The 13,613-nt window shown below is 34.1% G+C and overlaps 1 protein-coding gene across 2 annotated transcripts in view; it reads right to left on the bottom strand.

Annotated features, from left to right (window-relative positions):
• Positions 1 to 13,613, bottom strand: part of MED13 (mediator complex subunit 13) — a 270,369-nt gene that overhangs the window by 45,494 nt on the left and 211,262 nt on the right. For both annotated transcript variants that reach the window (XM_048223687.2, XM_026517486.4), the window contains one exon: positions 7,969 to 8,652. In XM_048223687.2, coding sequence (XP_048079644.1) covers positions 7,969 to 8,652 — 684 coding nt within the window. The remainder of the gene's footprint in view (positions 1 to 7,968; positions 8,653 to 13,613) is intronic.

Raw genomic sequence — 13,613 nt, 5'->3', positions numbered from 1 at the left:
TGAGTAAACCAAATGCAGTGCCTAAAGACAACTTGTTATTTTATTGAATGGTTCTCACAAACATTGGGATATGCAAAGAATTTAAATGTAGTTAATAAAAGAGCATCAAGTCACAACAAGTTTTAAAATATAAATTATTTACATTACACATCCTTCTATATTTAAAAATGATAAGAATAGAAAAAATTGTGATTTTTAAAAGATGCCAGATTAAAAACTCAGTTATTTCATCACTATCCAATTATATAGTATACACATACTTTTGTGAAACAGTAATAACACCTCCCCTTTTCTAAAAGAAACTTTCACATATAGCCAAATGGTTAACTACAGAATAGTTTCAATCAGATATAAAGCTAAATACAGACAAACTGGAAGAGGATTAGGTACAGCCATGAACAGGAAGCTTTGCAAAGCCCAAAGCAAATTGAAATTACTTTTATATTTTTCATTAACTGTATCTCTTTCCTTTTACTATGATAACAGTAACATTCTACCTAAAAATAATATGTATATATTTTTAAAGATTTATTTATTTGAGAGAGACAGAGAGAACGCCTGTGCACGTGAGCAGGGGGAGGGGCAGAGGGAGATGAAGAGAATCTCAAGCAGACTCCCCACTGAGCATGGAGCCTGATGAGGGGCTTGATCTCACCACCCTGAGAGATCATGACCTGAGCCAAAATCAGGAGTCAAGACACTTAAATTGACTGAGCCACCCAGATGCCCCTCCTGAAATACAGTTGTAGAGAATTTAACATAGCTTAGAGTAGCACATGCTTTTAGGCCTTTATTCAATAAAAATCTTTCCAGACAAGATAGGACAGTATTTTAGGACTGACAATTATAAAAGGAGATAAGCTATAGGAGATGTTAAGGAACAAATGAATTCAATAAATGTTAAGAATTCTCTATTTTCTTTCTATAGCCTTTCTAATACCATCTCCAATATTCAGAATCAATCCTTAAACTGAGTCAAGCTTGCTGTCAAAAGTATAGCTTTATTGTATTAAGATATCAAATAAGATTTACTTAAAAGATTTAGAATACAGTAAATCAAAGGTTTGTTTCATCACAGACTTCTATGAAACAAAATAATGAGAAACTAACTTTTAGAGGTTAAATAACACACTCTATAAACTATTTAATATATATAATAAAAATTGGGTATATCACTAATACAACATAGGAGCTAGTTCTACCAACGAACGCTATGGTTAAAATATCCTGATGTATGTAGCCTGACTACCAAACATAATACAAATACGCTCAAGTATAGTTCTTCCTTGCTCAGGGTTTAGAAATTTTTCCCTCTGAATCAGAAGACTATTTTAAGCAATCACAAATACTACTAGAACTAAGTGCTAAACCCTTGAAAAATGGTATTAAAAAACTGTAATGTTTCTTTGCAGAAATTTTGCTACTTTTAAAACTTAAAAGGTCTTAAAAGCCACTCTTCCAAAATAGGTGCCATCACTAATAGAGAAACTAAAAATAACAAGAAGCAAAAAGAGGATAGCCACGGGTGTGTATATCCTGTATGTAGGATATGCTATGCACCACCCCAACGTCTCTCTCCTCGAACAAATTCTAAGAAATTAATAAAGGAATTTTGCTTTAAAGTAGTTGCTGAAAAATATGGCATCAACTGCTGCACACTGACAGAGTCTGAGAATAGGGGAGGTGCTTAGAAATGATGAATCCTATTACTCTGTACTAGTTAGGCAGCCAACACCACCTAAAATTAATTAGAAAAACCAAGAGTATTGCTTTCTTTTGTTTATCCACCTATCACGGAAGCACACTGCCACCCTTTAACAGCAATCAATGGAAAACTTAATTTACACCAAATGGAAATTGAGTTTTCACTTAATATAAATGAAAGACGTCCAAATCTCTCCTTCATCACTTTCTAAAAAGACACACACCTGTAAAAGTCAATTTTTATTTAAAAAATGTTTCTTTTTAAATTTCTACTGATACATTCTTGCCCCCCTTTGCCTCGATATTACTCCAACTGGGTTAATGTAAGTTTTCTTCTAGGCTTCAGACACAACTGCCTGACTGAATCTTTAAGCAGGCTCCTAAAACTGAATTCACAAATTTACAATGTATGTGTATTACAAGCACATAGTTAAAAGTCATATTGTACACAAAGGCATAACTGAGACATTTAAATTTCCCAATCCCTCTCCTTCAAGATAACAAGGGATTACAGTTTCTTTCGCTTTAAAAAATTACAAAAATTAAGTTTAAGATTTAGTCTAAATTAAGTAAAAAAGTAGAAAAGTAGCATTCAAACCTGTTTTTCCTCCTCTTTCCCTCATAAAGTAAATACGCTGGTCTTTAACTCTTCTGTTACTCCCCTACTTTACTATTCAATGGGCCGTAAAGTTCTTTAGTCTACTCTACATCCACAAAATCCACACATCCCTAACAATCTCTTTCTGATTTTCCTTGGGCCCTCAATCACCTTATATCTGAGCTAGTCAAGATGTCCAAACTGATGTCCTTTCAAAAATATCTATCTCTTCATTTAAATAATCTTTCAATAATGGTACTTGGTTAATATTTCTAAAATCCTTATTTTCTAAAAACCCTGTTATTTTATCTACCTCAAAAAAGCTTCCAACAGTGTCCCTATCAGCTCAAGGATAATACATAATACATAAGCTTATAAGCAATATTTTGCTGTTCTGTTATATAGCCCTACCCCCACCTTTCAGGTCTCCTTTCTCATCATGACATACCAAACTAGTAAGCAACACCAGATAATCTATCCATACCAAACTACATAAAACTTCTGGATCTTCATAAAAGCAATTAAATTATTCTTTACTCTGGTTCTCCACCCCTAATATATTTTATGTATACTTCTATCAGAGAATTTAAGGTTATTTTCCATTAGATTACAATTTCATTTAGGGCCAAACCAAATTTATTTTATACTCTGACAGTGCCTTACGGCATCTTGTATATTAGAGAAACTTCAGTTTTATTCAAACAGAGAAAATCTATCTTTGAGGAGTATGAATTTAAAAAGAAAGATAATGTTTCTAAGGTTGAAAGAATACAGGAGTTACAGGAGCCCCCTAATTAACTGCCATATATTTAAATACACTTTCAAAACTCAGAGAGTATGGAAAAAGATTAGAAATTTACAATGTCTAATAAGAATTCAGAAATTTACTTATATTAAAAATCTAGGCTTCTGAATGGATTACTCTGACTAGAAAAGATCATATTATAGCTTTAAAGCAACCCAATGCTTCTAGAAAAAATTTAAGATTGTTTAAATACCATTGAGAGACTATTAATTCATAGAATTTATTTTAATGACGGGGATATCATCTGACTGATGAGCCTCACGACATCCTATCTCAAGTAACATTAATAACAGAACCAGAATCACTAAGTTATCCAAACAAGATCCTTTTAACATATGAAAACAAAACAAAACAAAACAAAACTTTAGCTTTAGCATAATGCAAACCCTAAAGCCCATGCCAGGTATTTTACTTGGGGAATCTCCCTAGTAAAACTAATCAGTAAACAGGTTTGGCCTATCTAATTAAGTAATTTATTCTAGAGTTCAAATTTCTCTTCAAAATGATTCATGCTATTAAAGCACCTCAACACTATTAACATTTTGGGCTTTGCTGTTAGGGACTGTGCCATATATATATATATATATATATATATATATATATATATATATCCTACCATATATATATATATGGGCTTTGCTGTTAGGGACTGTGCCATATATATATATATATATATCCTACCATATATATATACATATGGTAGGATATTTAGCAGCATCCCTGGCCTCCACCTACCAAAGAGCGTCACCCCCCCCCCAAGCTGTGACAATCTAAACGGTCTTTTAACACTGCCAAATGTCATGGGAAGGCATGAGTGGGGGAGTAAGAAACTGCCCCAGTTGAGAACTACAGCCACAGAATAGTTAACTACAAAAGGAAAGAATCATCCAGATGATTAAAACATAACACCAAAAAACTTCTAACCTATCAAGTATAAAACAATTATATTCCATAAATATTTTAATTCATATTTCAAGCAGCTGAGTGTTGACTTTTTTGTGGTATTTTTCATATTCTAATCTACTATAATAATAAAAAGGATTCTATCTAAAAGTAAATTGTGACACAATACACATTTTAGTAATGAAACCAAAACAATACTCGCATGAGACACAGAATTAAAAAAAAAAACAAAACAAAACCTTTTATTCAGTCTTTTCCTTTCTTTTTATGAAGAAAAAAAATGGTGACCAGGAACAGAAGCATGTTATTTTCTTAATTTACATAATCATGACCCAGCACCATTCTACTCTGCATGCTACCTTTCTACATTATGCTTCTTCATTCTCATTCATATTCAGTGAGAAAAATGTCAAATAATTTCAGAACAGATTCTAAGGTTAAACTGTATTAACTTCTAAGAGACCTTCATTTCACTTACAGATGTTCATGCACACAAGTAGCTAATACACTTATTTAAAGTTATGGCTAGGACTCTTGGATCTTATGAATATGATGTGCCCATAAAAACTCACCCTTTAAGTTTGTAAAACTAAAAATATTCATAATGCTACATTTTATATACATTAAATAAGAAAATATAATCTAGAGAGAAAACAAGTTCTAGAATCACAAAGTAACCCTAGGGCCATACTGTTGTTTCATTTATCCAAACATTTGCTGAATGTCTACTATGGACCCAGAATCGTTCTACAGGTGTGTGTATGTGTCTGTGTGTGTATGCGAGAGGAACATAGCAGTAAACAAGACATACAGTCCTTGCCCTCATAAAGTTTACATTTTAATAGGGAAAAGATCATTAACAGATACATAATGTAATTTCAGATGATCTATATAAAGAAAAAATGAAAGCGGTGTACAAGATAGGTAGTGATCTGGGGAGGGAAGAAAAGCCATAGTTTAGATAAAATGGTCAGGAAAATACCTCCTGAGAAGGTAACTTTTCAGCAGGGCTAAATAAGAAGGGGTGAGCTGTTTCCCCATCTGTAATACAATTCTAAAGGCCATTAGGAATGAGCTTGGCTTTCTGAAGAAACAGCAAGAAAGCTGATGGAAAGAAAGAAGGAAGCAAACAGGAGAGTAGTAAAAATAAGACTGAAGAACTAGCTAGGCAGGAACTGGGTAGAATATTACAGATGAGGAAAAAGAGTTTGGATTTTATTCTGAATGTAAAGGGAAACTCCTCAAGGGTTTTAAGCAAATGAGTAACGTAACATTTAACTTATAATGATCACTTTACTGTGTACAGAATATATGTAGAGAAGTACAGAAACAGAGAGACCAACAGTAGTTTCAGACAACAGTTGAGGACTTTTATATTACATCCAGCACAAGTAAGACTAAGATCCTTTGAGACTTGTTACCAAGGCATCAATTGCTTTCAAGAGTCCTCCTAACTATTAAATAAGCTAGTTTTCTTCCATGATCATAAGGGTATCCTAAAGTCCCTAAATTTCAAATCCAGATTAATTTTAATTAAAAAACAATACTAGAATACTTTTAAGATTCAAAGAGCTAGATAAGGCACACAGGTTTGTTTACTAAAATAATTAGAAATATTAGAAGAAAATAAATCTTTTAACAGTAGGGAAAATGAGAGAGGCTACAAATTGGCCATTTTACTTAGTCTCAGGGAAGCTCAAAATCAACAAAACACAGCAGAGAAAGGTCATGGCCTAGAATATGCAAGAGGGGACTACAGGCAACCTATATAAACAACAAGAGAGCCAAACTGCCCCAAAAAATCAGAGAAAATTTGGACCTGTATCTCTAGACAGAATTGAAAAATAAGAGCTGAAAATGGAGGGAAAAGAAGAGTTCCTTCTATAAGAAAAATGAGTATTCTCTTCTTGGGTGAAGACCCAAGATCTGACATCCTCTTCATTCTGGAATTTTAGGTACCAGGCCTCCCTTCCAAGTCATCCCCAACATGGTTATCATAAAGCAGTGTACAGAACTGATACATAGTATATACTAAATTATTTACTGAATGAGTAAGGCCTGCCAATCAGCTCCCCTATTCCTTCATTCTAAAATGTGTATGAAGAGGGGCACATAGGTGGCTGAGCCAGTTAAGTGTCTGACTCTTGATTTCAGCTCAGGTCATGATCTCAGGATTGTTAGATTGAGCTCCCCCCACCACAACGTTGGGCTTGGGCATCACACTGAGCACGGAACCTGCTTAAGATTCTCTCTTCCTCTCCCCCCACCATTTTCTCCCCCTCCCTCTTTTTCTCTCTCCTTCTCTTCACTCTCCCTCAAAAAAAAAAAAAAAAAAGTGAATGAAGTAATTATAAAAAAAAGTGATGAGAAGCAGCATAGTAAAAAGATGAAAATAAAGTAATTCTAAAAAATTACAGAACATTAAACAAGGGGATGCTATTTTTTAAAAAATTTAGAAATAAGAAAACATGAGCAACAAATATTAAGACTTCAAGAAAGAGCTGGAAGAAATTTGAGGAATCCCTTTCGAATACAAAGGAAAAAAAAATAGAAAATGAGAGAAAATACAGAAACTCAACATATGAATCACAGAGGTTACAAAGAGAACGGGTAAAAAATGCAGATATTATCCAAGAAGAGAACTTCCCGGGACAAAAAAAAAAGACTTCAAACTGAACCAGCCCACTGCAAATGCCCAATACAAAGACTAAACAAAAGATCACTATACCTGCACATGCTCTTGTGAAATTTTAGAATTCTAAGCTAAAGAGAAGACCCTAAATACTTTTGCTGACAACGGACTAACAGAGAAGAAATACAATCTTTGCACGCTACTTGGTCTTGCACTGGTCAGAAGACAGTTTTAATGAATATAATGGTGTTTTGTTGGTTGATTTTCACCTTTTAGAAAATCTATAGAAAAAATGCAAAAGACTTACTGGACAGAATATAAATGTAATCAGAATAACATAGTAAAGGAAGACCCAAAAAAGTTTCCCACCCAAAGTATGCCACACATAAAGTGGACAAAGGCAATCCACAGAATGGAGGAAGATAACTGTAACACATGTAACTAATGTAAGATTAATAGCCAGAACACGCAAAGAATTGGGGGGAAAAAGGAAAAATAAGACTAAAAAATATGATATGCAGACAGTTCACAGAAGCAATCTAAATGTCCAATGAACATTTTAAATAATGCTTAATCTTGCTAGGAATCTGGAAAACATGCATTAAGACAATAAGATGCCAATCTGCACATAGAAGATTAACTAAATTGAAAGTCTCATAATACCAAACACTAGAGGAAAAACACCATTCTCACACTCTGCTGGTTGATAAGGATGTAAAATGGTATAGGTGGAGAGCAAACCTGGCAATCACCATTAATGCAGAATATGGGCATACCCTCAGGCCCAGCAATTCCATTTTTAGATGTACTCCCTAGAGAAATCTTATACAAATACACAAGGAAATATGCACAATTCCACTTATATAACTGGAGAAAACTGAAAATAACCAACATGTCCATCTTTAGGAAAGTAGATAAATTATGTATTATTCATAACAAAGAAACACTATAAAGCAATTAAAATGAATTAACTAGAGCTACATGTCTAAAAACATGTATAGAAATGATATAAATACCAAATTTAGGACAGAGGAAGGAAAAATGGAGGAAGAAAAATAGTACAGAGGGGTTCTAATTATATGCAAAAAAACTTAAGTTGGTTGATGGATAAGTGCTATTATTTTCTCCACTTTTTTGTGACTAATATTTCATAATAAAGAGGTTCCCTGAGGAAAAAAACACTGTAAAGAAGTTATGTAAAACTAATATTTAAAAGATTTATTATTATAAATCCTACCCTGAAACCAATTCTGGAGTCTTGGTATTAAGAACTTACATCATTTCTACCCTTAAATTATAAATAGTGACTATTAAAAAAATACATACTCTGTAACTGATGTTACACTTTCCTGTCCAAAAGGTCCAACTGGATCATCCTTGAATTTATCACTTGGAAGCTGAGGTGGTAAAAACTCTACATCTTTTTTCTTTGGGACCTTGTAATACTTCCAGGCTATATTAGCTTCATCTTCTTCCAAGTTTACTGCTGTACCAACATACATTGTAGGTTCTACAGCTTCCTGGAATTGAGCTGGGAAAGACTGGGATAAACTGTCTATCCTATCTTCCATTGGTTTAGAAGGAACCAAGGGATCTGGTGTTGGCATTTGATAAAAATGTTGACTTTGAGGAGTTGAAGGTGTTTTAGTCACTCCTTCATCAACCACGTCACATGGGTGAGGACTAAGTGGAGGTGGCTGAGGTGAATTTGCCATTTCGGTGCCATGCAACTGAGGAGTCTTTGCTACATCATTAGTTCGGATGTTTGAAAATCTCACTTGACTATCTGGAGCGGAGATCACAAGTCTTTGGCTAGCTGAATCTGTATCCATGCCAACATCATCACTAACAGATACACGATGGTGAAAAGGAGTCAAGGGGCGTTTCTGTGGTTTTTCACTCTTTTCTTGTTTTTCATTGGTCTTGTGCTTAGGAAGTACTTGCTGTTGCTGATTTAAAGATGGTGCCTGTCCTTGTTGTCCAGGATTTCTTGGTTTGAGATTTTTGTGCCTAAAAAGTTAAAAGAAATGTTTAACTTTTATAGTATCACTATTACATCAAAGTACACAAGTTAACACTACTAAACAATTCATATATTTGGTTTTTTACATATAAGTCTAAAAGTAAATGATTTGAATTTACATGGAAAAAATACTTTGTTCAGCAACCTAAAATTAAGAACTGCAGAATGATTCATAACAGCCTTTGCTCATTTAATAGCTATATGATCTTCTGTTCATTTAATAGCTATGTGATCAGATAACCAAACATGGTTTACCTTATGTAACCTAAACATTTCAGTATCTGAATAAATAGAGCTAAAATTCTAGTTATTTTAAGATAATAAAGTATAGAAAGATCTGAAATCCATTCATTCACAAATGTACCTGATATTTCAGAACAATAGCCTGGGTGAGCGCAATCATCATCTACAATCCTATAGCAACCCGCCAAAAAACTTATTGTACAGAAATGAAGTTATATCATTCTGGATAGCACTGCAACTGTCCGATGGACTCCACACAGTATATCTACCTTCCTTCTCCCAAGGCTTACCACTACAGAAAGAATCAGCTAACTAGAAAAGAAAATGCCTAAAAGAATTATTTTCCTCATATTGTGAAGCAATTCTGAAACTGAAAACTTAAAACTATACACCTAAAAACCTAGTAATTGAACTTCAGAGTTTAACATTTAAATGTAGTAAAAATACTGTGCACCTTAAGATTTCTAAACTCAGCTGACAGTGATATATACAACATTTTTTTTTAAACTGAGAAACAAGGCAAAAATGTGGAGGGACATGAAGTAAAAGCATTCAGTATTCACTAGATTTTTTAAGTTTTCTTTTAAAATCTACTTTATTAATGGTTTTGTTATATCAGAAATAACAAAAAAGAGTATGCAAATGCAATTGTAGGTAGTTAGTTTTTTGAAGAACCCTCTCTATTGAGGGAACATGCTGAACATCCTTCTGTACAGAGTCTAGGACACATGCATGGGGGAAAAAAGCATGAAAGTTATCAAAGAAAACTGGAATTATATCAAAAAGACACAGGAAAAATCCACCATTAACCTGATAACAAAATCAAAGAAATCAAAGAAAAGGAAATCATAGAACAATATCCCTCAAGAATATAAATCATTAACAAAATATTAGCAATCCAATAATATATAAAAGGATAATACATCATGAGCAAATGATATCTGTCCCAGGAATATAAAGTATAACAGTCAATAGAATTCAATATTATTCATCACATTAACAGAATAACAGAGAAAACCATATAATTATCTCTGTAAGTACAGAAAAACATATGGCAAAATTCAACACATAATTCATTACAAAAAGACTCAAAATGCAGACTAAAAATCTGACAAAGGACATGTATGAAAAACAACTAATATCATACTAAATGATAAAAGACTAAATAATTCATCCCTAAAAATGGCAACAAAGCAAAAATATTAACCCAACATTTCTATTCAATAATTGTATTGAAAGTTTCAGCCAATGTAATAAGAAAGAGATTAGAGATTTCAAAGAAAGAAGAAAAACTGTCTTTATTCATAGTAAATATGGTAAACTTTACAAGGAGGGGTCAGGCTGATCATCACCTTCTCAATCTCAACCCATTATTAAAAGTGGAACAACAAGACATTTGTCTTCTGATGTGACACAATACAAAGCAACACTGCACCACCTACGAAGTATTCTCGTCAAAAATACTGAACCTGAGGGATGCCTCAGGGGCTCAGTTGGTTGAGCATCTAACCCTTGATTTCAGCTCAGGTCATCATCTCAGGGTCCTGGGACTGAGCACGGTGGAAGGGTCTGCGTGCTGGATGTGGAGCCCGCTTAAGATTCTCTCTCTCCCTCCCCCCACCCATGGCTCAGGTGTGTGCTCTCTCTCCCAAAAATAAAATTAAAAAATAAAATTTAAAAATTAAAAAAACTGAACATGAATGCATTAAGCCTCTAAATCAGCACTGTCCAACAAAACTTTCTGTAATGACGGAAATGTTCTTTAAGTGGCTACTGAGGACCTGATAGGTGGCTAGTTCAACTGAGAAACTGAATTTTCAAGTGTATTTAAATCCAAATATTTTAAATAGCCACTAGTGGTTACTAACATAGCTAGAACTGGACAGCACAGCTCTAGAACTAATTTCCATTTACAGAAATGCAAGGGATAAAGGAAGAAATTAAAGGACACTAAAAGAACAAGTTACAATATATGACAAATTGAGAAATCCAGAATGTGGAACATTCCACAGCATAACTGACACAGCTTCTCCAACTAAATCCATGTCATAAAAATGGGGTAGGGGATTACAAAAGAGACCTAGAAGACTTAACAACCAAATCTATACTCTTTGTCCAGGTCCTTGTCAAACAAACCAACTACAAAAAGACATTTCTGAGACAAATCTGTATAAGGTATGAGATGATACTAATAAAATACTATTCTTTTTATTAGGTGTGATAATGGAATTATAGTTATGTAAGAAAATGATAAAACAAAATTAAAATATTAGAGTTGCATACTGAAGAAGTGAAATGATATTTATGATTTGCTTTAAAAATCGTCAGCAAGGTACACCTGGGTGGCTCAGTCAGTTAGGCACCTGCCTTTGGCTCAGGTCATGATCTCAGGGTCCTGGGATCGAACCCCTCATTGGGCTCCCTGCTCAGTGGGGAGCCTGCTTCTCCCTCTCCCTCTGCCCCTCCCTCCTGCTCATGGTCTGTCTCTCACTCTCTCAAATAAATAAACAAAATCTCTAAAAAAAAAAAGTCTTCAGCAAGAGTGCAGCATAGGGGAATACCCAAATAAAGTACTATACCTTCATAGTATTATGGAGTAGTATAAACTTAAAAGAAACAAAGAGTTGGGTCTGTATGTGCTAACATAGAAAAATACCCACGATTACCGTTTATCAAAATAAGCAAGTTGCAGAACAGTATACATAGCATGATTCCATTCGTATGAAAGAAAGCAGGCAGAGCTATATACATATATAGGAGAGGGAACTCAGCTTTTTAATTTTATTTCATGTGCATTATATGAATTATTCAAATTTAGCATTTAAAAATTTTTTATAAAAAATTGGTCATTAAAAAACAAGCAGTAGTTTATTCCAACGTAGAATAATCCCTTCTCTGATCATCCTGTCTGAATACTTTCAATGACAAGGCCCACATTACCTTATAAGGAAAGGCATCCATCCCATTATTAAATAGCTCCAGTTGTTAAAAAATAGTTTTTTAAAAAATATTTTATTTATTTGTCAGAGAGAGAGAAAGAAAGCACAAGCAGGGGGAGAGGAGAGGGAGAAGGAGAAGCAGCCTCCCCACTGAGCAGGGAGCCTGATGTGGGATGCAATCCCAGGACCCTGAGATGACCTGAGCCGAAGGTTGACACTTAACCGACTGAGCCACCTAGGTGTATTTTAGTGTTAACATCTGAAATTTATTGTATCACTTTCTATTTATATAGCTTGCTAAGTGCTAATTTTCTTAAGAACACTCTATCACACTAAAGCTTAATTTCAATAAATATGCAGTATTTAATTTTATTAATAACTGAAAAAAGCCAATGAAAACAATTTTATGCTTTTCACTTACTCTAGTAGCAAAAAAATAATTTTACGGACCGTTCTCAGATAGTGAAAGCACAAGAAAAACCAGTACTTCTATATATAAAAAGTGGGAGTAAAACTGGTAGGATCTTTTTGAATTCACAAGTACTTAAATAGCCCCCTCTCCCACAACTCTGTATCACATCACCCACCTAATTTTTTTCCTTCTTAGCACTCATCACTCTTAAAATCTAAAAAGATTAAAAATTCTTTTTTTTTTTTTAATTATCATCTACCCCATCCGTGCACAGGCTTCATAATAGCAGGAGCCTTATTCACTAGTGTATCTGAGCCTAGGACATCTATCATAAATTAAGTGTTCAAAAATATCTAATAAATAATTGACAGCCACAGAAGTATTATTTTTTTTTAAGTAAATACAAACAAAAACTTTTGGAAACAACCTATTTGTCCATCAAACCCAGAATGATTACATACACTATGGTACTTCTATTCAGTGGAATACCAAGACGTTTTTAAAGATAATATGGCAGATCTACAAGTAATTAAATGGAAAGATCTAAGGCACATTAAATGAAAAATTTAGGCTGTCAAATATACCCGTATTATATTTTTGTGTTGAGAGGAAAAACACATACAAAAAACTACAGAAAAACTATGGAAAGATAATACCTAATTGGCAAGCAGTCAATTCTAGGGAAAGGTAGTAGCATTTGGAAAGAGACTGAGAGTGGTCAAGGATAACGTCAGCTCTATTTATATAATTTAAATCTTCAAATCATACATTACATACTCATGCAAACTGCTTATGTAACTATGCAGTTTTTTTCAAATTGATTTCTAAGAGAAATCAACGTATCAGTCAGGGTCCAGTCCTGTCTCACGTAGAGGAAATCTACTATAGAGAATCAGTTACAAAAAACAGAGGAACATGAGGCATCTCAAAGACTACCAATAGCAGAGAGCTTCCATGACTTCTTGAACTAAAAGGGCAGTAAGATGAAATAGTATCACCAGATCAAACAAGCTTGGGATGGTGTTAGAACCATAGTGGGATCTGTTCAGTGGTAAGCTGGACCACGGAAGAAGGGGCCATTAATAGGACACAGAACTACTTCTGGAGTTGGCTCAAAAAAGGGGTGGAGAAATACACTGTCTTCCTTCCTCATCTCGTCAACCAATCTTCTGTTAGCACCTAACAGAGCCAAACCCAGAAAGCAACTGGGTCTAGCCAAATCATCATGTTGTACACTTTAAACTCTCACAATGCTATTTATCAATTATACCTCAATAAAGCTTGGGGGGGGGGGACAACAAGCACATGTAGAAAGCAAAGGAGCCTAGGAAATGTAATCCCCTGCAATACAGAA

This window comes from Ursus arctos, unplaced genomic scaffold (assembly GCF_023065955.2).
Source record: "Ursus arctos isolate Adak ecotype North America unplaced genomic scaffold, UrsArc2.0 scaffold_24, whole genome shotgun sequence".
NCBI classification, from domain to species: domain Eukaryota; kingdom Metazoa; phylum Chordata; class Mammalia; order Carnivora; family Ursidae; genus Ursus; species Ursus arctos.
This window is presented reverse-complemented; position numbering and strand designations above follow the sequence as displayed.